A 24,621-nucleotide genomic window follows, 5' to 3' on the forward strand; every position below is an offset into this window, starting at 1 on the left:
AGCAACACCCCCCAGTGGTTGATGCTGATCTGTTGATGTTCCCGATGAGGGCTCATTACCAGACATGCGCGCTGCGGCTGCGCTTGCTTCTTGAGGCTGATTACGAGATACCCTTCCTGGAGGAAGTTGATATTAACTCGTTCACAGACTCTGGACGGGATGCCGCCTTGGTTGACACTGGGGCTTTGGAACACACCTGCTCCTTGATAATCTTTGGCGTGGATTTTCTGGTTTTGTCATCTGCTGAAGTGGAGAATCTCCTGCTTTCTATGAATTGAATGTAGTCTAAATTGCCACTGTTATATGGATTCGGCATTAAGCCACATGCTTATTTCTAAATTGAGGATTGATGTGCTTTGATGTCCTCTTGAAATTCTATAAGGTTTTTAGTAATTTTCTTTTTTATTTATTTATTTTTTTAGTTTACGGCATTTTTAGCTTCGGCTTAAACCACTTTCTACCGACAAGGGTGTAGTGTAGCCATTTTAATGCAGCTTTTTGCGCGTTTGCTTAACGTATTAGGCCTCTGTGCACTTTGCCCTAGATGTATTTTATTTAGCCTCACACTGTTATTTTACAATAACCAGTTTCACAGTCTTGTTTTATTTTCTTCTATCACACTGTTTAGCCTACTTTAGCACTGTAGTTCTCAAACAATCACTCTGTGCTTCAGTCAAGGATACAGTCTGGTACATTGCCGATAGATGTGGTAGAAGTTTAGTCTTTATGGTTCGTAGACAATACACATTCTTACGCAGTAACATCGGGCTGTTAGTTCACATTAATAGTGTAGGAAGTTGGCTCTGTATGTACTATTTCAAAGTAAGAAATAGCATGCACAGACAGAATCCAAGGGTTCCCCTTAGAGGTAAGATAGTGGCAAAAAGAGATAATTCTAATGCTCTATTTTGTGGTGGTGTGGTCGAGCAGTAGGCTTATCAGAGGGTAGTGTTAAGCATTTGTTGTACACACACAGGCAATAAATGAGGAACACACCCTCAAAGACAATTCCAGACCAATAGGTTTTTAGATAGAAAAATATATTTTCTTAGTTTATTTTAAGAACCACAGGTTCAAGATTTACAAACAATACTTTAAATGAAAGGTATTACACTTAGGAACTTTAGGAACTTTGAATTAGCAAAACAGCATATACAGTTTTCACACAAATGGCAATAAGCTATTTTAAAACTGGACACAGTGCAATTTTCAACAGTTCCGGGGGGGGGGGTAAGTGTTTGTTAGTTTTGCAGGTAAGTAAACCACCTACAGGGTTCAAATTTGGGTCCAAGGTAGCCCACCGTTGGGGGTTCAGAGCAACCCCAAAGTTACCACACCAGCATCTCCGGGCCGGTCAGGTGCAGAGGTCAAAGTGGTGCCCAAAACACATAGGCTTCAATGGAGAAGGGGGTGCCCCGGTTCCAGTCTGCTAGCAGGTAAGTACCCGCTTCTTCGGAGGGCAGACCAGGGGGGTTTTGTAGGGCACCCGGGGGGATACAAGTCAGCACAAAAAGTACACCCTCAGCTGCAAGTGGGCGGCCGGGTGCAGAATGCAAACAGGCGTCGGGTTTGTAATAGGTTTCAATGGGAGACCCAGGGGTCTTTTCAGCGAAGCAGGCAGGCAAGGGGGGGGCTCCTCGGGGAGGCCACCACCTGGGCAAGGGAGAGGGCCACCTGGGGGTCGCTTCTGCACTGGAGGTCGGATCCTTCAGGTCCTGGGGGCTGCGGGTGCAGTGTCTTTACCAGGCGTCGGGTTCTTTGAAGCAGGCAGTCGCCGTCAGGGGGAGCCTCTGGATTCCCTCTGCAGGCGTCGCTGGGGGGGCTCAGGGGGGTCAACTCTGGCTACTCACGGGCTCGCAGTCACCGGGGAGTCCTCCCTGTAGTGTTGGTTCTCCACAAGTCGAGCCGGGGGCGTCGGGTGCAGAGTGCAAAGTCTCGCGTTTCCGGGAAACGTGTGTTCTTTAAAAGTTGCTTCTTTGTTGCAAAGATGTTTCTTCTTTGGAGCAGAGCCGCTGTCCTCGGGAGTTCTTGGTCCTTTTAGATGCAGGGTAGTCCTCTGAGGCTTCAGAGGTCCATTGACCCTGTGGAACGCGTTGCTGTTGCAGTTTTTCTTGAAGTGGGGGAGACAGGCCGGTAGAGCTGGGGCCAAAGCACTTGGTGTCTCCGTCTTCTCTGCAGGATTGTCAGCTCAGTAGTCCGTCTTCGTCTTAGGTTGCAGGAATCTAGTTACCTAGGTTCTGGGAGCCCCTAAATACTCGATTTAGGGGTGTGTTTAGGTCTGGGGGGTTAGTAGCCAATGGCTACTAGCCCTGAGGGTGGCTACACCCTCTTTGTGCCTCCTCCCTGAGGGGAGGGGGGCACATCCCTAAACCTATTGGGGGAATCCTCCATCTGCAAGATGGAGGATTTCTAAAAGTCAGAGTCACCTCAGCTCAGGACACCTTAGGGGCTGTCCTGACTGGCCAGTGACTCCTCCTTGTTTTTCTCATTCTCTCCTCCGGCCTTGCCACCAAAAGTGGGGCTGTGGCCGGAGGGGGCGGGCAACTCCACTAGCTGGAGTGCCCTGGGGTGCTGTAACAAAGGAGGTGAGCCTTTGAGGCTCACCGCCAGGTGTTACAGTTCCTGCAGGGGGAGGTGAGAAGCACCTCCACCCAGTACAGGCTTTGTTACTAGCCACAGAGGGACAAAGGCACTCTCCCCATGTGGCCAGCAACATGTCTGGTGTGTGGCAGGCTGCTAAAACTAGTCAGCCCACACTGGAAGTCGGGTATGGTTTCAGGGGGCATCTCTAAGATGCCCTCTGGGGTGTATTTCACAATAAAATGTACACTGGCATCAGTGTGCATTTATTGTGCTGAGAAGTTTGATACCAAACTTCCCAGTTTTTAGTGTAGCCATTATGGTGCTGTGGAGTTCGTGCATGACAGACTCCCAGACCATATACTCTTATGGCTACCCTGCACTTACAATGTCTAAGATTATGCTTAGACACTGTAGGGGCATAGTGCTCATGCACCTATGCCCTCACCTATGGTATAGTGCACCCTGCCTTAGGGCTGTAAGGCCTGCTAGAGGGGTGACTTATCTATGCCTATAGGTAGTGTGAGGTTGGCATGGCACCCTGAGGGGAGTGCCATGTCGACTTAGTCCTTTTCTCCCCACCAGCACACACAAGCTGGCAAGCAGTGTGTCTGTGCTGAGTGAGGGGTCTCCAGGGTGGCATAAGACATGCTGCAGCCCTTAGAGACCTTCCCTGGCATCAGGGCCCTTGGTACCAGGGGTACCAGTTGCAAAGGACTTACCTGGATGCCAGGGTGTGCCAACTGTGGAAACAAAGGTACAGGTTAGGGAAAGAACACTGGTGCTGGGGCCTGGTTACCAGGCCTCAGCACACTTTCAAATCATCACTTGGCATCAGCAAAGGCAAAAAGTCAGGGGGTAACCATGCCAAGGGGGCAGTTCCTTACAAATAGTATAAAAACACTTTCTAGTCCCAGTACACGTAAGAGGGAGATTTCGACCAGGAACCCACAACTAGATTGCGACTGCCCTGTTGCAGATGCTGATCCAGATCACAGGCTTTTGCTCAGGTATGAGGGTTGATGTCCTCCCGGGGGAACCTGAAAGGCAGGCTTAGAGCTTAATATGCTGTGCTCATAATATAACTTAGAGAGAGAACGTAATTTAGTTGCACTATGATAGCATTATTCTTATGTTTCACTCTCCTCGTTACTATTTCAATCCTACTGTGTTGTATGGTTCTGGTTATTGCGGCTCACGCCTTGTTATCTAAAATGCAGTCGTTTTATTAAACCAATCTTTAAAACTCAAACTGCCTTTGTCATTTATATATGAGATCACACTTTGTACAAGAGAACTGGTTGTGACCTGAGTGACCACGACTTCCCTGGGAAGCACTAAGATGTCATGCGCTCGGCTGCCCAATTGTCTCTTCCCTCTGGGAGAGATAAGGCACTGCTAGTTAGCCGGAGCACAACCCGGACAAGGGTCCTTCGCCGTGGGTCAGACTTAGTCCCCCACACTGTGAACGATCTTGCCGCCCAATAATCCAGTAGTCTCATTAGGATAATGAGAGCCTACGCGACACCCCCACCTGTCCAGAGTCTGAGTCTATTGTGGTTTCACCCTTCCTTGACTCCCTGAAGTCGCCTGCAGTCTCTGCATGCAGGCCCTGCAGCTGCTACTGTGAGAGAACCCGACACCTAAAGCAACCACTGCTCCCGTCGCCGCCGGCCCGAGGTGAAGTGGACCCCTAGTGTCAACGATGTTGCCCCCACCCCCACCCCCCACTCCCCTGAACTCAGGTCCACTGTGGTTTCACCCCTCCTGGACTCCACAATGATGCCTGCAGCCTCAGACCACAGGTCCCTTCAACTGCAAGTGCTTCTGGACAAGGAAACCGGGCGCCAAAGTACACCCCTGCATCCGTTGCCCAGGGCCTTGGAGAAGAGGACCAAAGGTGCACCTATGTCCAGAGCACCCTACCGGAGATTGCAGCCTAAATCCACGGAGACCAATCCCCATTGATATACACTGGGCACCCGACGCGTACTGCACCTCTGCACCCGGCTGCCCTAGTGCTGCCTGGAGTGCCCTGTTGGTGTGGTCCTGACCTCTGCTCAGTACCTACCCTAAGTCTCCAAGTTGGTCTTGTGAGTCGTCAATTAGTGCTTGTTTGCTGACTGTTGTCTTCCCATAGCTTAACATTAAAGAACTCTGAAACTGCACTAAGGGTGTTATTACAACTTTGGAGGAGGTGTTAATCCGTCCCAAAAGTGACGGTAAAGTGACGGATATACCACCAGCCGTATTACGAGTCCATTATATCCTATGGAACTCGTAATACGGCTGGTGGTATATCCATCACATTTGGGATGGATTAACACCTCCTCCAAAGTTGTAATAACCCCCTAAGTGTTGATTTTTTAAACTAAAAAGTATTTGTGCTTGAAAGCGTGCTTACCGTACAACGAAGTTCTTGGGTTTAAAGTACATATAAAAAGAAGTGTTATTTTTCTAAATTGGTCTCAGATGTATTCTTTGAGTGCGTGTCTCATTTATTGCCTCTGTGAGTACAACAAATGCTTAGCACTACCCTCTGATAAGCCTAACGGCTCTCACACACTACCACAAAATAGAGCATTAGTCCTATCTACTTTTGTCTCTGCAAACTAATTGGGGATCCACTGGAATCTCTGGATGGTGTACTTTTTAGTGCACCATATAGAGAGCCAGCTTCCTACACAGTCTCTTAGACAACTCTAAACACTGGCAAGAAATGCTGTGACAGTTGTTCCTGTCATTGTTGTAAAAGTTTGCCTGACCATTAAACTTTTACAAAGTTTTTTTTAGTTTTCAAAAACAAAGCAGGAGATTGCTTTTGAAAACTGAAACATCAATGATTGCCCCTCCCTCCCACACCATTAGAATTTTCTCCCAAGATGACAGACAGTATTAAAAAAATAAAATAAAAAAAATAAATAAAAAAAGCTGTACACTCTAAATCGGGCGAACAGTGCTTAGCCTGTACTCATTCTGGCAGGCAAGGGGTATGTCAGTAACATACTTAAGGTTTGTCTGTCTCATAATAAATAGGGCTGGCAGATATTGAGTTTGGTGAAGAGGGTGTTACAACAGACCCTCTGCCACACTCTTAAGCAGCCCCATAGATGGAAATTTACAATTCACAACAAAACGGGAGGAGAGATGAATCTGCAGAATGAGCATTACCAAAGGGAGGTAACTTGTTCTTCTGAAGGTTATGTCTACCCGCAGATTTCCCACACACCAAAACAGTTCCTCCCAAGGTGATGGTTTGATGGAATAACTCAGATCAAAGAGTCCTGCAGTACTTAATAAGTGAAATGCCCTTCCCATCAGACCAGACTGTCAAGTAGTGCTTCATGAATGTGTGAATGGACACTAAAGTCGCAGCCTGACAGATGTCAACTACAGGTAGTGTGCATGTCAGTGCAGTGGAGTTAGATTTGGTCCTGTAAAATGGGCCCTCTACCCCTACGGAAACTGCTTCTTGGCTAACACGGATAAGATCTTGATGCAGAGGACTATCCACCTTAACAAAGTCCCCCTAATGTATTACCTTGCCTTTATTTGCCCCAGAGAACCCCACAACGAGATGATTGTCCACCCAGTGGTCTTTATACAAGTTCAAAGCCCTTTTAGAGTCCAGCCAATGGAGTATCTCCTCCTCTTTCGAGTGGTTAGGCAGGGCAAAAAATGTTGGGAAATTGATGGATTGTGAAAAGCAGCACCCCTTCTGGGAAAAGGATGGCGTGAGATAGCTGCCCTGAGACAGCCTGTAGTTCACTCATGTGACAAGCCAAAGTCACTGCAACCAGAAACAGTCTTCAAAGTCCGGAGACAAAAAGAATAGATGTGCAGGGGCTTAAATGGTGTGAACACAAGGAAGTGAGAACCTTATTAAGATCCCAATGTGGTATCATAAAGGATTTTACAGAAAATAAACGAGTTAAAACTTTCAAAACAGGTGATTTGACCAGGAATAGCTGGTCCGGTAAGCATAAAGAGCCAGAAGGGCAAAGAGATCAACTTTAATAGTGCCCAATTGAAGTCCATGCCAAAGGCTGGGCCAAAGACAAGACAATAGGATATCCAACAGTTTGGCCTGCAATGGATCGGTATTGGGGGTGCCACACCAGACAACAAACTTGTCCCAATGCCCAGCATAGACAGACTTAGAAGCAGGTGAAGAAGCCAGGATGCCATCCACAACTGCAGGAGGAAGATTGAATACCTTCAACTGCTGCTGTTCAATATCTACGTGTGGCGGTGCAGATTGTGCACGTTCGGGTACAGTACCCTGTCCTGCTGCTGCAACAGGAGGGCCTCTCAAAGAGGTAGTTTGATCAAACGACAGATGCTCATGTCCAGAAGTCTGGGTGCTACACTTGCCTTGCAAAATTGGGAACCGCTAGGATGACTTCGGACCCATCATTCCCGATCTTCACAACTCTGGGCAAGGGAGTAGCGGCGCAAAGGCATAAACGAGTCCAACCCTTCACTCTATTCCAATGCATCCTTGAAAGAAAGACATTGCAAGTTCTCTTCAGTGGTAACGGACCTAGCTGTGGTTCACCCCACAGCTAGAAGATGTCTAGTGCCACTTGGGATATAACTCCCATTCGCAATCTGTAAGGCACCACTGGCTTAGTTTGCCCACCCTGGCACTCAAAGATCACATTAGGTGGTTCATGAACAGGGAAACACTGAAGCTCCATGAAGCTACAGAGGCAAAGCACCTCCTGTCACAGGACGAAGGACCCCACCCACCCTACTTGTTGCAGTATCACATGGTGGTCTTTTTGTCAGTGTGTACCTGCATCAGCCTCCCTTTGATGGCCAGTAGAAAGGCCTTCAGCAACAGGTTAGTGTCCTGCAACTCCAACAGGATGATGTTGAGCCGGGTCTCTCTCGGAGACCACAGTCTTCTGACCTCCACCTCTCCCAGATGACCTCCCCATTCTGTCACCACCATCAGCTTGGGGTATGGCAGAGATAGAGGTTTGCCACTGGTCCAATTGCATGTCTTATGCATTCTCCTCCAAAACCTGGAAACCTGGACAGAATCAAATAGGTTCCCTTTTGCTGGACCTACAGAGAGTTCAGGTTCCTCTGCAGAGCCTGCATATGCCACCTGGTGTGATTGACCAGAAGGTTGGAGGAAGCTTAGAGGGCCAGACACCTCATCAGACTCTCAACAAAACCCAAGGCTGAAACATGGGGATCATAGCTAGAATAACCTGGGTTTGTGCTGGAGAGCAGACCAGAATCTGCACCCTATCCAGTATGGTTACAAAACAGGAGAACCTCTGCAGAGGAGTCAACTGCGACATCGGCATGATGATCATGAACCCTAACAAATTCAGGAGGTTTGCCATTGCCTACAGGTGGTCTAAGACTGCCCATGCCAGGCCCCCCCTTCAAGAGCCAGTTGAAAACTCGCACACCGACATCAGTATACCGCATCCACCATCATTACTTTCATGAACACTTGAGGGGTGCTGGTGAGGCCGAAGGGAAGCACAGTAAACTGAAATTGCTCATAGCCCACCTTGAATTGCAAGTAGCGGTTGTTGGGCTCCACAACAGGTAGATGAAAGTAACCATCCTGGAAGTTCAAAGCAAACATCCAGTCACCTGGATCCAGGGCAGACAATACCTGGCCAGCAGGAGCATTCTAAATAGGACATTGGAATCCTTCCTTTCGTGGCATGAGTAAATAACAGTAGTAACAGCCAGCCCTCTACTTCCTGAGCTTGGACCCTTTCTATGGTTCCTTCGGCAAAAATAATCCTGGAGCAGGATGGACAAATTCTCCTGTGAAAGATGTTTAGATGTAGGCGGGTGATGCAGTGGGTCAAAAGCAATGGTAAGGTATAGCCTTGCCTGATGATCTGCAGGTCCACCTGTCAGATGTTATATTTTGCCTCCTTTGGAGGAAAAATTTGATTCTGTCTCCCACACGTGCATTTTGTAAATCCATATAAAAACTGTCATTATCATGAAGGTGAAGCTCACATCTCTTACCCCACCATCCTCAACTCCTTCTGGTGGTGTACCCTCAGAACTCTGCCCATACCAACTCTGACTGATCGCAGTAGAAACCTCACAAGCAAACTTACCATGCCCTCACAATTCAACTCTGTCACATCCTCCTGCTTCTTCATCCTGTCCATGCTACACAGGATCTTTAAGTGGCTTCCCAGGATTCAATGCACACCATCACCCAGGCCCTCGTCACAAGCAGACTGGACTATGGCATCACACTATGAAGGAATACCAGCCCACCTCCTCCAAAGAATCCAGACCTTCCAGAACTCCATTGCTGGACTCATCCTGCACCTCCCTTGACGTACCCACATCACTCCCCACCTAAGGCAGCTGCACTGGCTCCTGATCTAGAAACGTTGCCAGTTCACGCTTGGCACACACTCATTCAACGATCTGCACAAATCTGGGCCCTCCTACCTCTACAACCGCCTCCTCTTCCATCAACCCTGTAGGTGGCTTTGCTCTGCCCCTCTCTCTCGCCCAAGTACCCAACATACACAGATTTATAGCCAGAGGCCAATCCTTCTCCTACCTCGCAGCAAAGTCCTGGAATGACCTCCCTCTCCACATCAGAACCTCCATGGCGCTGCTAGAATCCTGAAAGAAGCTGAAGCCCTAGCTCTTCGACTGGCATTCTAGTCCTTCCACTTACCACTGCTAGATTCAATTTTCACCTGCCTAGCGCCTGGATACCCTCACGGGTAATATGAACGGGTTTCATGAAAAAGTGCAAGCCATCTATCGCACTTTCCCAACGGGTTCCCTGATGTTAGAGCAGGTTGGTCGCACCTTAGGTGAGGGGGAATGTCTTTCCATCTTACCCCCCTTATCTCTGGAGATGTTTGACTATCTCAGCGCCAAAATTAAGTCTGGCTCTCCGGCTGATCCGTTGAAACCGGCCCAATTTAAGACTGGCACCGGTTTGCCGCTCCCCGGTACTGTCCTTGATCAACCTGTCTCTTTCTTCTGGAGTGGTTCCCGTCAGATGGAAGCAGGCAGTAGTTACGCCAATTCTGAAGAAGGCGACCCTTGACCCCCTTAAACCTGAAAGCTACCGCCCTATCTCCCTTCTTCCTTGGGCCACGAAAATAGCAGAGGCCCATGTGAATGCCACTCTTACAGACCACCTTGGTAGGTTTAACATTCTTGATCCTACCCAGAACGGGTTCCGCGCAGGTCATAGTACGGAGACGGCCCTCCTCTCGATGGTCGAGCATCTGCGCTCCGTGATGGATTCCGGTCGGACGGCGGCACTGTTGTTATTAGATCTTAGTGCCGCCTTCGACACGGTCTCGCACGGAGTTCTGGTTCGGCGTCTTGAGGAGGTGGGCGTTTCGGGCTCCGCCTTGCACTGGTTTCGTTCCTTCCTTATGGATAGGTCATTCCAGGTGGCAATCCCGCCCGGTAAGTCGTCACTCTACCCGTTAGACCAGGGAGTCCCACAGGGGTCTTCACTGAGTCCCACCCTTTTCAATCTGTATGTGAGACCGTTGGCTGCGGTCGTCAAGCGGTGGGGCCTAACCATGGTATCCTACGCAGATGATACGCAGCTGGCGGTCACACTGAGTGGGGACTCAGACCTGGAGGCTCCTAGGTTTTGTGATGGTCTGCGGGAAGTGGCTAACTGGATGAAATCCAACTGTCTCCAGTTAAACACCAAAAAGACGGAGATTATGGTGGTTGGTAAACAGGTGGTTTTGTGGGAGGATAAATGGTGGCCTTCGGAGTTGGGTGTGACTCCCCTTCCAGCGGCAGAGATAAAAAACTTGGGGGTATGGTTTGATTCTTCTCTGAGTTTCATCTGTCATACCAAGAAGGTGGCGACTTCTTGCTATGGCATCATCAGAGGACTTCGACCTATCCTCAAATTCTTTGACGCACCTACAAGACAGCTGGTGGTTCAAGCATCAGTGCTGTCTAGGTTGGACTATGCCAACTCCCTACTGGCGGGGATTAACCAGTCAGAATTTCAGCGGCTCCAGCGGGTTCAAAACGCTGCGGCCTGACCGGTGACTGGTCTCCCCAGGCGATGTTCGGTGTCCAATACTCTGCGCTCTCTCCACTGGCTTCCTGTGCAGCAGAGGATTAGATTTAAGGTTCTCTGTTTTGCATTTAAAATCTTAAAGGGTACTTCCCCGCAAATCATGGAGAAATTGCTGATTCCTTATGTTCCCTCTCGCACTCTTAGATCGTTAGGCCAGAACTTAGCAGTGGTTCCGCGCTTTAAGCTGAGCAGAATTGGGGGCCGCTCCTTTCGAGTCCTGGCAGCGAGTTGGTGGAATTCTCTTCCTCCACAAATTCGGGCCATTGATGAGCTCCTTCAGTTTAGGCGGGCTATTAAGACCTTTTTATTTGTCTAAGCTTATCTGTTGTGTTTTGTCTTCTTTTGCCCGCTTTTAGTGCTGTGTTGTGTTTACCTTCTCAAAGCGCCGGGACGCCCCTTTGCTGGGGCAGCTGTGCGCAGTACAAATAAAAATAACATAACATAACATAACATATGCTGAAGTCTGCAAATCCACTACCATAACATTACATACACTGCTCAGAGTCAAAACTGCATATGGAGGTAATGGGGCCTCTGTTGGAACAAACATCCTGAATGAGGCATTGGGGTAGAACCAGGTTGTATAAAGACTGTAGGAAGTTGGCTCTGTATATACTATCTCAAAGTGAGAGATAGTGTGCACAGAGTCCAAGGTTTCCCCTTAAAAGTTGACAGTGGCAAAATTAGATAATACTAATGCTCTATTTTGTGGTAGTGTTGTCGAGCAGTAGGCTTAACAGAGGGTAGTGTTAAGCATTTGTTGTACACACACAGGCACTAAATGAGAACACACGTTTAAAGACTTAACTCCAGGCCAATAGGTTTTTATATAGAAAAATATTATTTTCTTAATTTATTTTAGAACCACAAGATTCAGAATTTAGTTAAGTACATAAATTGTAAGGTACTTCACACAGGTAAGTATGGAACTGTGAATTAAAACAGTAATGTACACAGTTTTGGCAAATATGGCAAATAGCTATTTTAAAAGTGGACACAGTGCAAAAATCAACAGTTCCTGGGGGAGGTAATTATTGGTTAGTTTCTCAGGTAAGTATGGGCACTTACAAGTTCAGTCTCCTGGGCACAGGCAGCCCGCCGTTAGGGTTCAAGTCACCCCCAAACACCCAGCACCAGCAACACAGGGCCGGTCAGGTGCAGCGGTCAAAGTAGGGCCCAAATAGCATAGGCGCCTATGGAGAATAGGGGTGCTCTGGTTCCAGTCTGCTAGCAGGTAAGTACCTGTGTCCTCGGGGAGCAGACCAGGGGGGTTTTGTAGAGCACTGAGGGGGTCCCAAACAGGCACACAAAATACACCCTCAGCGGCACAGGGGTGGTCGGATGCAGTGTGTGAACAAGGCGTCGGGTTTTTTGTGTTGAAATCAATGGAGGAACCCGGGAGTCACTCTGGCGATGCAGGCAGGGCACAGGGGGGTTTCCCGGGGCAGCCACTGACTGGGCTAGGATGAGGGCCGCCTGCTGGTCACTCCTGCACCAGTGGTTGGTTCCTCTCGGTCCTGGGGGCTGCGGGTGCAGTGCTTCTTCCAGGCATCGGGTTCCTTTGTTACTGGGAAGTTCTAGTGCCCCACCAGCATGGGCAAACTGCAGGCACATCAGCTTGCCAACTCTCAAGTGGTTATCTCAAACAATGCACTAGACCCTTCAGAGTAGAAAAATAAAGTGACACACCACACCTGAATGTATGCTGAAAGTATGCAAAAGTGTGGATCCTGAAAGGGAGGACCCCCCTTGATGTTGAGGCCAAAGGAGAGATGAATGGTATAGGCAAAGAGAGAGACATCACTGTGATATCTTTCTCCCAACAACCTGTAGTCAAGAAGCCAGTTCCGCTTCAGCATCAAATCATTGCTAGCACTTATGGCCTACTCCTTGCTGGAGTGCAGGCAGTGAACTAGCAGGCCACATTAGCTAACTGGTGGTAATATATTCAGTCACTACAAACTGCTAGTTAGGAGCCATGTGAAATAAATCCAACACACTATGTTCAGTGACAAGGCAGGCAAGAGGAAACAGACCATTAACACAATTCTTGGTGCATGAATCATGCTATGAACTGCCATGTCTTGTCAAACCTGATCATCAGTTGGTGGAGAGAAATGCCATGCTTCAGTAAATCGTATGCCAACTTGGCAAAATAGTGCAAACACCAGGAGCTGCTAGTCACCAAGTGGTGCTTTGTATGTAATGGACACACCTATGTAATCATGTAGATTCTTCAGCAAGGCATGAAGGACTGGGAATTCAAAAAATATCTTTTTGCTCAAACAAGAAATGAGGGAGTGGGACGGAGCCAAGATGGCACTGAGGACGGATGCACCCTGAGATAGCGCCATCCTGGCCTCGGAAAATAATTCCTGATGGGAGATCCGCTGTCTCCCAGATGGACCCCCGCGTGATGCTGGAGGTGAGGAGGTGTCTCCGATGGGGCAGTACGGCCAGAGCTGTGGTGTAGCAGCGGCCTGACGAGGCCTGCGCCGTTGTGGGTTGCTAAGCGGGCCTTCCGAACAGCGGGGGCTCTGATGGGCCCCCCGGCTTTCTCCCCATCTGCCCTGGTGTCCACGGGGCCCCCGAGAAGAGAAAGAGGTATAGCGGTGCACCCCCACTGAGGCTGAAGCAGCGGGGGCAGATTTGAAGAGGCCCCCCTGAGCCATCTTGCCAGTGGCCAGCTGGCGAGGCCTGATCAGCCCTGAGGGCGGGGCCAGTCTGGGGGCACCTCACTCAGCCCGGGAGGGGTTCCCATCAGCCCTCCGCTATTGTCCTCATCTACCCTGAGGGGCCCCCCTCATCTTGAAAGAAGGAGGAGAGATCGACTGGGGCAGCAGGTCCCGATGCCGCACGTGAAGGGCAATGATCTGGTGAGTGCCGGGGACGCAGCCAAGAGCTTTGCCGGCGAGGTTGTGCCGGAAAAGGCAGAGGGGGGCGAAAGAGGGGCCCTGTGTGGCCTCCCCTCTAACCCCTACTCTACAGGAGGAAGCACTGCGAGGGGGGCAGAAAGTGTGTGCTGAGGCGTGGGAGGGAGCAGAGGTGATACTGTGTGCCTCCTCCACCCCGTGCCTTCCAGGTCACTGTGGTCAATAGGCTGGAACAGTGAGGCACAGACTGGCGCCAACGGATCAAGGCACCTTAATGGACCTGGCCCTCGTGATTGGCACATGGGGGAGTGGCAGACCCGAGGAGGCAATGAGTAACCAGCGATGGGTTGCAGTAGTGGAAGTGTTTTGGTGGAGGATTGTGAAGTCTGCACCCCCCCAAGCCCCCATCTGTTGTCTGGAGGGACTGACCTGTTGGAGCGGAATGCCCCCCCCCGCCGGGGTTTCGCTGGGGGGAGTGTGCCACGGCGGAACGGGCAGAGGTCTTGCCCGTCCGTGGCGGACCGTCAGAGGAGGAGGTCGTAGGCCATAAATACTAGGATGGCGAGAGATAAGGAACCTAAGCCACCCAGACAGGGGCGTATGGACCGCTATACGAAGTTGGTGACCCCCCTGTCCCTGGTTGCGGACCCTCCGGCAGTACATGATAACGCCGCCATTCTGTCGGCTATTCAGTCCTCAAGGGAGGCGCTGGAGGGACGAGGGGGAGAAGTACGCTCGGAGGTGTCCCTCCTGCGTCAAGATCTCCGAAACGTGGCAGAAAGGGTCACCTCGGTGGAAACGTGGATATCTGTTTTGGAAGACACTGTTCAGAATCTCAGCAAGGAAATAGCCGAGACTAGGGTCCTCAACAAAGAGGTTTGTGGGTTTCCCGGAAGGAACAGAAGGGAAAAATGCAGGCCGGTTCCTGGAAATGTGGCTGAAAACTGTCTTGCCGACAGAGAAGTTTTCGTTCTGCTTCGTAACTGAACGTGCCCACCGGGCGCTCAACTGTGTGAGTGAGGTGGCAATGAGCTTAATGGATGGCCTGGGCCCTCTTGACCCACGGCGTGGCGAGATCAGTCGCGACCCAGGAGAAAGGGACAGAGGCGGTAGAGGGGAGATAGAGACCTGTCGTGGCAAATGAGTCGATTGCCAAAGAATGGAGCGGCATCATCCGAATTGGAGGACAGTCGGGCCCCAGTGATCCGGGGAGAGGTGAAGGGGTGGACTCAGTGCCGGACATGGGAGAGATGGCCCGAGTGCGAGCTCAGGGTCAACAGCGGGGTCTCCGCATCCGTTGGTGGCACCCATCACCCGACTAGAAACTGAGGAGGTGGTTCTCAGGGCTGAAGGGGGGAGTCCAGACTGTGGAGATAATGCAGTAATGTGTGGACGAAGGAGTAGGAGCTGAATGTGATAGCACCATCCCGTGTAAGGACGCAGTGGAGCAGTAGGTGGTGCTGGACTGCAATCTTGACATTACGCAAGTTCCCTCATGTTGAGGGTGGTGGCGGGTAGTCTTCCTGTGCGGAGGGGATCTGTGAGTTGTAGTTTTGTGTTGAGGGGGTACAATGGGGGGAGGAGACGACAGACCTCTCGACTCCTGGTGAGTGACTGCATGGAGTTTCTTACTCACAGGGGCCCATGAGAGGTGGGGTGGGGGAAGGGTAAAAGCAGGTCTTGTTGGGGGTTATTTTTTGCCTGTTTTTGTTGACGTCGGATACACCACAGACATGTAAGCATACTAGGTCCCGCCTTCGACACAGCTGGCAATTAGTTGTCCCGCCCACATGCTGGGGAGTAGGGGATAGGGGGGGCCTCCCCCCAACACACCGAAATCCCTACTAATGTATAATGCTCCTACAAGTGATATGCCCCCCCCATGAGTCAATCTGCGGGCCTTTTCTGTGCTATCTTGGGGACAGCGTTAAACAAGGTCTGGTGTCTCAGTACATAAAGAGAATACACCCAGATGTTGTGCTTCTACAGGAGACACAGCACAAGGGCGCCAGGTGTAAATTTCTGGGTAGAGGACCCTATGTTACACTGGCACATGCAGGTTACACATCTGGCTCCAGGGGGGGTGGCGATTTTAATCCGTAAGTACCCGCCCTTTCATTTCTCAAGACAGTGGGTGGACCCAGCTGGAAGGTACGTGGGGGTACAGGGATTCTGGGGTAGACAGAAAGTACTTTCAAAAGCGTATATGCCCCACCTAGGCTTCAGGCTCCTGTCCTGGAAAAGCTTGCAGAGATTTTATTGCCAGCGGATGCCTCGACCCACGTGGTGGGAGGTGACTTTAATGGCGTAATGGATATGGAGCTAGTTCGCTGACTGATGTCTGTGGGAAGGGACTCCCATACTCAATTGTACCAATTTGTGGCACCATTGGGCCTGTCGGATCTTTGGAGACGTGCCTACCCCCACATACAGGAAAAAACCCTACTTTTCGGGCGCATAAAGTATTTTCTAGGTTGGATTACATTTTTGCCCCCGGCGGGGACATGGAGGTTGTCCGCCAGGCAGATTATCTAGTTGGGGTTTGTCGGACCATTCCCCCTTAATGGTACAGACTGGGAAGTCAGAAGGGAGACCCCAAAAATGGAAGCTCAGGGCTTGGGACCTGCAAGAACATGAGGTGGCATATGGGCTCCATGTGGACACGGAACTATACTTCTGGGAAAATCAGGGATCAGTTGAGTCCTCGGTGATACTCTGGGAGGCGTATAAGACAGTGATAAGGGACAGTGCGCAGACATTAGTGGAACGGAAGAGAAAGAAGGAGTCGGAAAAGCTGGAAAAATATGAGCAGCAACTTCTAGAGATGGAAGGGGCCCTCACACAGGTTCAGGCTCCTCCCGCCCTTCACCGCCTGCAGCTAACTAGAGCAGAATATAGAGCAGTGGCAGAGCCAGAAAGCAGAGCTCGACTACGCAATGCCCAGTACAGGCCCCATGAAACGGGTGACAAGGCAGGGAAAGTCCTGGCCTGGCTGGGTAGGAAAGAAATGAAAGCGAGGTGGGTGGACGAGGTAGAGACCCTTGGGGGGGTATATACCTCAATACAGAGCATTGAGGTCCACACCTTGGACTCCAAGGACCGGAAGGCCTTAGAAGGGGATATTACCCTAGAAGAGGTCAAAAAGGCCATGACAGGGCTGCGTGCAGGGAAAGCTCCAGGCCCTAATGGGTCCCCAGCGGAGCATTTTAAAAAGCTCAGCGATCTAGTAGCCCCTCATCTCCTGGCAATGTTCTTGGAAGGAAGAAGCCGGGGCACACTCCCCCGGATTAAAGGATGGACAAAATAGTGGTTATTCATAAAGAGGGCCTCCCTAGAACGTCCTGTGCATTGTATAGGCAGATTTTCCTCCTTAATGTAGAGGTGAAAGTGCTGGCCACAGTACTAGCCACACGTCTTCAGGAAGTAATTACCCCTTCAGTTCACAAAGACCAATCCGGCTTCATGCCGAGACGGTCCACGAGATATAACCTGAGGCGTACACATAACTGGATACGTGCCATCTTGCGCTGCTCAGACCCCACATATTTTTGGCCCTTGCTGCTAAAAAAGCATTCAATGCGGTTCACTGGGCCTTCCTGGAAGGTACGTTGGAGAGGTTTCAGGTGGGTCCCAGATACCCAGAATGGGGGCGGCTGCTCTATGGTAAACCGGTGGCGGTGGTCAGGGTGAATGGGACTCTCTCGTCTGAACTTCCTACTGCATGAGGCAACAGACAGGGTTGTCCCTTGTCCTCCTTGTTATTCGCACTCACTATAGAATCCCTAGCATGCATGATCCATGCCCACCCCAAGATATATGGGTTCAGGCTGAAAGAAGAGGGAAGGGAGGGAGAATGTATCACCTTATACGTAGACAATATCCTCCTCTGCGTAGCGAAGCCCCTAAATTCTCTGCTGCGCCTCTTCCAGGTTTTAACGGAGTACAGGAGTTATTCTGGGTACCAGATTAACTAGGATAATTCAGTGTTATATGCACCACCGGAGGACACGGTTCTCCACTCCCTTCCAGGTCAACTCAAATATTCCAGTGAGGGTTTCAAATACAATGGCATCTTTATGACATACATGGCAGACCTAGGTCATGCCCGGAATCTAGGGAGGGTGACTGAAATGTGCAAGGCTGATATGGAGCGTTGGGGGGGCCTCCCGCTCAACCTGATGGGTAGGGTAGCCCTGTTTAAAATGATCCCCCTGCCAAAGTTATTATATGTCCTACAAAACACGTATTAATGGATCCCACAGTGGTTTTTCCCACACTGGAGCGGGATATGCGGGCCTTTTTATGGGAAAAGAAACACCAGCGCCTTGCTCTCATAACCCTGCAATGTAATCATTACAACAGGGGCCTGTTCATGCTGGACGTGGAAGAATATTATTGGGCTGCGCACCTGATCGGCATTAATGGCTAGATATTTGCCCCTGGTGACCACCCTACTTTTAGGCTGGAGAGATTGTAGTGGGAGGGGAGGTTTTGTTTCCATTATTTATATGGTGGTAGGGAAGTGCAACGGCTACTGCCCGCTACGCAGGTGGCTCTTGGAGCCTGGGCTAGAGCAACCAAGGTGATGGGTTGGATGCGCAGACCCACGAGGATGACCACCCTGATGGAGGGTGGCTGGCTGTCAGAAATTGGAAAACTGACAGGATTTGAGAAGTGGGATCACACTGGAATTTCTAATCTAGGAGATGTGTTGCAAGGGGGGAATCTTATGCCCTTTGATGCACTGAGGAACGCTTACGGGCTCAGCAAGACACAGTTCCTCTACTACGCTCGACTGAGGCATGCTTGGAGGGCGGAGGGCCTCACTGGGATGGAAATACCAAAATATGCCCCACTGGAGGGTAGACTGTTGACTGAACAGTTAACGGTGAAAGCCGTCTCTATGGTGTATACGACAGTTAATAATAATATGCCGGACACCCTTAGTAAACTACGCTGCCGATGGGAGGCTGACTTAGGGGACATGGAGGATGTCGACAGCGAAGCCGTGCTGATGTTTCCCCGAGAAGTTGCCATAAGGTCGAGGCTGCAACTAATTCAGTTTAAGATCCTTCATAGGATCTATTATGATAGGCAGCGTCTACATACTATGGAGCGGGCGCAACACCCGAACTGTGTACGATGTCAGGGGCAGATAGGCACCTTCTTCCATACCATATGGGATTGCCCGGTACTGCAGGAATACTGGGGGAAGATTGTAGGGGAACTACAGGTGGTGGTTACGGAGCGGCTACCACTTGACCCCAAATATATCCTCCTGGGCATTCCCAATGATGTAGTTGTGCCCAGGGCAAAACTTTTATTCTGCAATCTTTGGTTGGTGGTGGCTAAGAGAGACATGACCCGTTTGTGGGGCGCAGCACCTGGACCCATAGTAGAGAGGTGGAGGAGAGGGATGGATGGCTTCATGATGGCAGAAAAGGTAACATATGCAAACAGAGGATGTCCGAGGAAGTTTGAAAAGATAGGGAGCGTTTGGTTGACTATCATTCACTATTTCTGTAGGGAGGCAAAGTCGGGGGTTCCATGGGGGCTCATGGAGGTCTGTAATTTATGGCAGGAGGGGAGGGGTGGGACTAGGACCCATGCGCAGGAGAATAGGACCTACATAAAGAACTGTTTAAGACTATGCCAGAATGTCTGTGGGGGTTTGGGGGAGAGGGAGGGATTCAAGGTTGTTACGCCTTTGCTACTTTTGGTGCCAAAGTAGAGTGCTGTTCTGTATGTATTTTTTTAATCTGGTACACACCGGTTGGAAAATGTCAATAAAAAGTTAAAAGAAAAAAAAGAAATGAGGGGGTGCACTCAGATGCACTGTGGAATGTATACACTATCATTTTATTTCGTTTGGGACAGAGAAGGAAGATGGGCTTAGTTCATGGGGTGGGTTAAGTTAAGGGGCTTGCTGATTTAATTGTGACTGGCGTACCATTGATGTCAGTGTCGTGTGTTTGTTGCCTTGGTGCTCATGTGGCTTGGTGAACTGATCATTCGGGTCAGTTTCACAGCTTTCCCCACTGAGCCATGACATATTATGCCTCATGGCCTGGTTATGCAAACTGGAGAACTTGGGAATTATTTCTGAGACCTTCTATGGGCATAAGGCAATGCCCAACTTATGACGTGAAGGTACCAAAGACTAGGTTTCAGAAGCCCAAATGAATGCTTAAGGAGTTCATAAAGAGTGCATTTCCTCTTGTGGTGTTGCAGTTTGACAGAGGCTGAAATAGATATGCATATTCAATTGGAAAAGGAACACAGGGTATATGCATGTGATGTTTTTCCAAAAGGTTTTCTACGCCTGCAGACACCTATGTGTTTGAACACATACTATATGACAGCCCAGGGGGTAGAGTGCCATTTACTTTGATGAATGCACCTGTACTGTATGGGTGCAGGTATGTTTGTATTTGCATAGAACACACCAATAGTACTACATTTCTCTGTTAAACCCAATATTCCTGCAGGTCTACAGTTAGAAACATCAATAGTTGCCTTGCAGGTGCTTTGTTTTTGTTTAAAGTCAGTCAGTTATATGGCGGAGCATTGTGTGCGAACGTCACATGTGTGATCCATATTCTCCTTGGGTAGTGCTTCCTTTTAACACCTGAAAAGCAGATGCAGCAGAGATTCCTCGAGTCTTTTAAAGATCATGGGATTCACATATACATACGTATGAAGGATAGACCTGCATTCTTCCTGTTGCAGGAGACCTGTTTCTAGCCCCTAGGGGCAAAAGCTGCATATGAGTAGTGTCAATGGGACCCTCCAATACCGGGTACATTGGAAGCATGAATGATCTGTCTGTCCTTCGCAAATATGGTGCACAATCTACATGCTTGTATAGGCATTACCTGCATCAGCATCTGTAGGATGATGGGTTGGGCAATGTCAAACGCAAATGGTAGGAAGCATTTGAGTACAGTGCTGGGTGGCCAGAGGAGTTGGAGTATTGTTCTTATTCTAATATTTGGCTCAACGTCATCCTGATGCAATGCCAACATGTGTAGAATGTATGCCAACTGATAGAGGGGTTAGTACGGGACACTGAAAGGCTGAGAGCTCTCTGGTATCCCAGCAGTCAATAAACAAATGGATGCAACATATGTAAATCTCAGTAAGGGGAAGCACACAACTTCAAGCTGGCAAAGAACATTGGACTATCATAGAAGTGAACACTGTGATGTTGTTGATGATGGTTAATTAGTTATTGTTTTAAATATATAAAAAAAGAGAAATGGCAACAATATCTGATTGGGAGTGATGCTGGATTAGCAGAGTCTGCACTGGTACATCCACAGAGGAGTTGGAATGTTAGCAGGTCAAGCTGAGTGGATTGCTCATTGAGCTGAAATGTCACAGCTGAAAGAGGTGAGTAGCAGGTCCAAAGGTTGTATCCTGGTAAAGCAGATTCAGTCTACAATCCTTCCAAGACTAATGGACTGAGTACCATTACACTGGATAAAAGATCCACCTGGTACTTACAGCATGTAGAAATGGCAGACATCAGTAGGAAGAGCTCTGTAAAAAACGTATTGCTTGCGATGTTATTTTGATTGCTGCATCCTGAAGTGTGCTGCTTCTGCATGCATTGTCACTTGCAATTGTTGTGTTTTGCTTGCAGTACATTAGGTTACCACCTGCTTTCAGCCTGTGGTCATCTCTGGGGTCAATGTCAGTGCCATTCACTTATCTTCTGCCTAAATACTAGAAGTATCGCAAGCAGCATTAGTTCTATTATGTGCTACATTATGGCTGTGAAAGACACACAGATCCACAATTTGTGTTTGTGAATGAGCTATTTCTCAAACACTATACATTCGCAGAGCTATATATTTTTTGCGGTTATTCTGATACTACACGATTTCCTGATTACTGGGGCAATATAAATGAGTGTGTAAATAAATAACAGCTGCAAAGTTATTAATTGCTTTGGGACATCAGATCTGCAAGTTCATCCTACAACACAGAAACCTACACCACCTTTGGAACTCTAAATATTGTTTAGGAAACTCTAGCTTTGTGAGTAACTATGTGAAGGAAATAAGGATTCAGAGGAATCAAGACCTGCAGAAGCAAAAGAAAATGCTAGCCATTCTAGAATCTACCACCAAGAGGATCCACCTCTACAGACTAAATATACATTTAAGTATCTGAAATATCACTTTTCCACCCAGTTGAAAAATAAAGGGTTCTCCCAATGTGAAAGTCATTACAAAAGATCAAAAGTAAATCATGCTCTGACATTACAGGAATCAAAACCTTTCTTGTTATGACTGGCTCATCAAAGCAAGAGGTCATTCCTGATGTCACATATTCTACTCAGCAGAATGAATATAAATCAATCCAAACATGGTCCACTGCCTGCCCAAAACAATAAATGAAATAAAATCAGTGATTGTAAACTACTACTACAAAGGTTCCAATGTAGCAAACGTGACAAAGCAAAAACTGTTAACCTAAACTAAAGAGACCACTCTTTTGCTTGATCTTTTCTACGACTATTTTCACGCAGTCACCTGAGGCTTTTGGGAGACTATCAATAGAAAACCTGAGCTGCTTATTGAATGAAAACGAAAAAACAGGCCTACATGGAAACATACCGCATATCGTTCTCTACAATTTAGGTCCAGAAGGAAATTAAACTTTTACGGAGTGAGCATATTTTAGCATTAAAGATTAAAAAGATGGAATAATTTCCAATTCATTACCTTCACTAGAATGTAGCTGTGCAAAATCATCAAGTTTGTCGCCATCTCTGAAGGAATTTTGATTTTCTGTGTTCTCAATTCTGTATACATACTGAAAAGCACATCATGAGCATTCCGATAATTTCCTAAAATGGCAACAGAAAATCAGAAATTTAACTTGCATGCTATTGGGACTCCATTTGTACACTCCAGGAAGTACATAGCTATCATACTCTGGTCAAGTCACACTTGAAATAATCTATCCTAAGTGCTCATCTATCGTAAAGCAGAAGAGTGTAAAGTTGACTTTGTGTATCGTGTTATGACCTGACCACCCACACAGACTATATTCATTGACATCTACACTGATGTCAAAGAAGATTCTTGTGCAGCGACATCAGGCCTCCAATAAATATTCTACTGTTCATAAAGGTGCATTGAGAACTGTAGAAAGTGCTCTTGATGGCTCCAAATATGCCTAGTGGTACCACAAAGTACTGCTAGAATACCAGAAAGGCATCCCTGTGATACATATTGCGTGAAGTCTGACATTTGCTCCCAGGAAATTGACCTCTTTCTTGGCATGGTTACCCCCATTTTCTGCCTATTGTCAGTGTGTTTGACTGTGTTCACTGGGATCCCGTTAACCAGGGCCCCAGTTATTATGCTCTCTCCCTTCTAACTTGGTAACTGTGCCTTTTTCCTCCCACAACTGGCATACTGGTCTCCCCATGTCAGTCCCTAGTATATGGTACCCAGGGCATTGGAATACCAGGGGATCATTTGCTGCAGCAGTTATTCTGCCACCCATAGCGAGCCCATACAAAGGGTTCTGCAGGCAGGCAATTGCAGTCTGCGTGAAACGGGTGCGTGCACCCGTTTTCACTACAGGTCACTGCACCAGGTCACTATAATTTACCCCTATGGTAGACCCTCTCAGCCCAGAGGGCAGGGTGCAGGTACCTGTGAGTGAGGGCACCCCTCCACTAGCAGAGGTGCCCTCACAAACTCCCGTTCCAGTTTCCTGGATTTCGTGAGTGCGGGGACGTCATTTTACGCATGTACTGGACATAGGTCACTACCTATGTCCAGCTACATAATGGTAACTCCGAACCTGGGCATGTTTGGTATCAAACATGTCAGAATCATACCCCAATGCTGTTGCAAGTATTGGAAGTAGGATTCCATGCTCTCTGGGGGCTCCTTAGAGGACTTCCAGCATTGCTACCACCCATCTTACAGGGTTTTCCAGGCAGCCCAAGCTGCTGCTATCCCTCAGACAGGTTTCTGCCCTCCTGCTGTTTGATCTAATCAAGCCCAGTAAGGCAGAACAAAGGATTTCCTTTGGGAGAGGGAGGTAACACCCTCTCCCTTTTGAAATAGGTGTGACTGGCTTAAGAGGTTAGACTCCCCAAGCCACTGGTGTGCTTTGAAGGGCACATTTGGTGCCCTCCGTGCATACATCAGTCCACACCGGCTTAGGGACCACCAGTCCCAGCTCTGGCGCAAAACAGGACAATGGAAAGGGGAGTAACCACTACCCTGTCCATCACAACCCACGGGGTGGAGCTCAGAGCTCCTCCACATGGTCCCTGGGTTTTGCCAACTTGTTTCCAAGGTTGGTAGGGAACTCTGGGAGCATCTGAGTGGCCAGGCAGGTGACATTGGAGCCCCCCTCCTGATAGGTGCTTACCTGGCTAGGAGGCCAATCCCCCTTTCAGGGCTATTTAGGGTCTCTCTCTGAGGTGGGTTATCAGATTCAGCTTGCAAGATTCCAGCAGGACTCCTCTGCAACCTCTACTTCGACTTCTGGCCTCCGGAACAGGGACTGGAACCTCCAGGATCAGACAAGCTGCCTCCAAGAAGAAGATCTCTTCTGCAACATTGTTTCCAGGGCTCCTGCCAGCAACTGCAACATTTCCACCGGCTGTGCATCCACAGAGGGCGGCATGTCTTCAGTCTGCACTAGAAGAAAGAAGGAATATTCCTAGGAGTAAAGGAGTCACTCCCCTACATCCGGAGGCACCTGCTGCAATGACGACCTGCTGCATGGCCTCTCATGCTCAGCTGCGTGGATTGTGCATCCCGGGTGGTGGTCCGTAGTAGTCCTCTTAGCCAGCTGTCCAACTTTGGTGGAGGTAAGCCCTTGCCTTCCCACGCAGGACAGTACCCCCGTGCACTGCGTCTCTTGCAGCTGCCAAGGCTTGTTTGCACCTCCTCCAAGGGATCTTCAGAAGACATGTAGCTTCAGTCCCCAGCACTCCTTCCTGTAACACATAGCCCTCTGCGATCCCTTCCTGTAGTGCTGCGTGGGCTTCTTCTGTGACTTCTGTGTCCCTGTCCTGTAGGACACCTGTGGATGCTGCCTCTGCTCCTGTGG

At 49.0% G+C, this 24,621-nt stretch overlaps 1 protein-coding gene across 2 annotated transcripts in view; it reads right to left on the bottom strand.

Moving 5' to 3' along the window:
* WDR19 (WD repeat domain 19) overlaps nucleotides 1-24,621 on the bottom strand; it is a 601,305-nt gene that overhangs the window by 128,782 nt on the left and 447,902 nt on the right. For both annotated transcript variants that reach the window (XM_069202086.1, XM_069202080.1), the window contains exon 31: nucleotides 22,263-22,387. In XM_069202086.1, coding sequence (XP_069058187.1) covers nucleotides 22,263-22,387 — 125 coding nt within the window. The remainder of the gene's footprint in view (nucleotides 1-22,262; nucleotides 22,388-24,621) is intronic.

The sequence above is a fragment of the Pleurodeles waltl genome, chromosome 1_2, assembly GCF_031143425.1.
Source record: "Pleurodeles waltl isolate 20211129_DDA chromosome 1_2, aPleWal1.hap1.20221129, whole genome shotgun sequence".
Taxonomy (NCBI): domain Eukaryota; kingdom Metazoa; phylum Chordata; class Amphibia; order Caudata; family Salamandridae; genus Pleurodeles; species Pleurodeles waltl.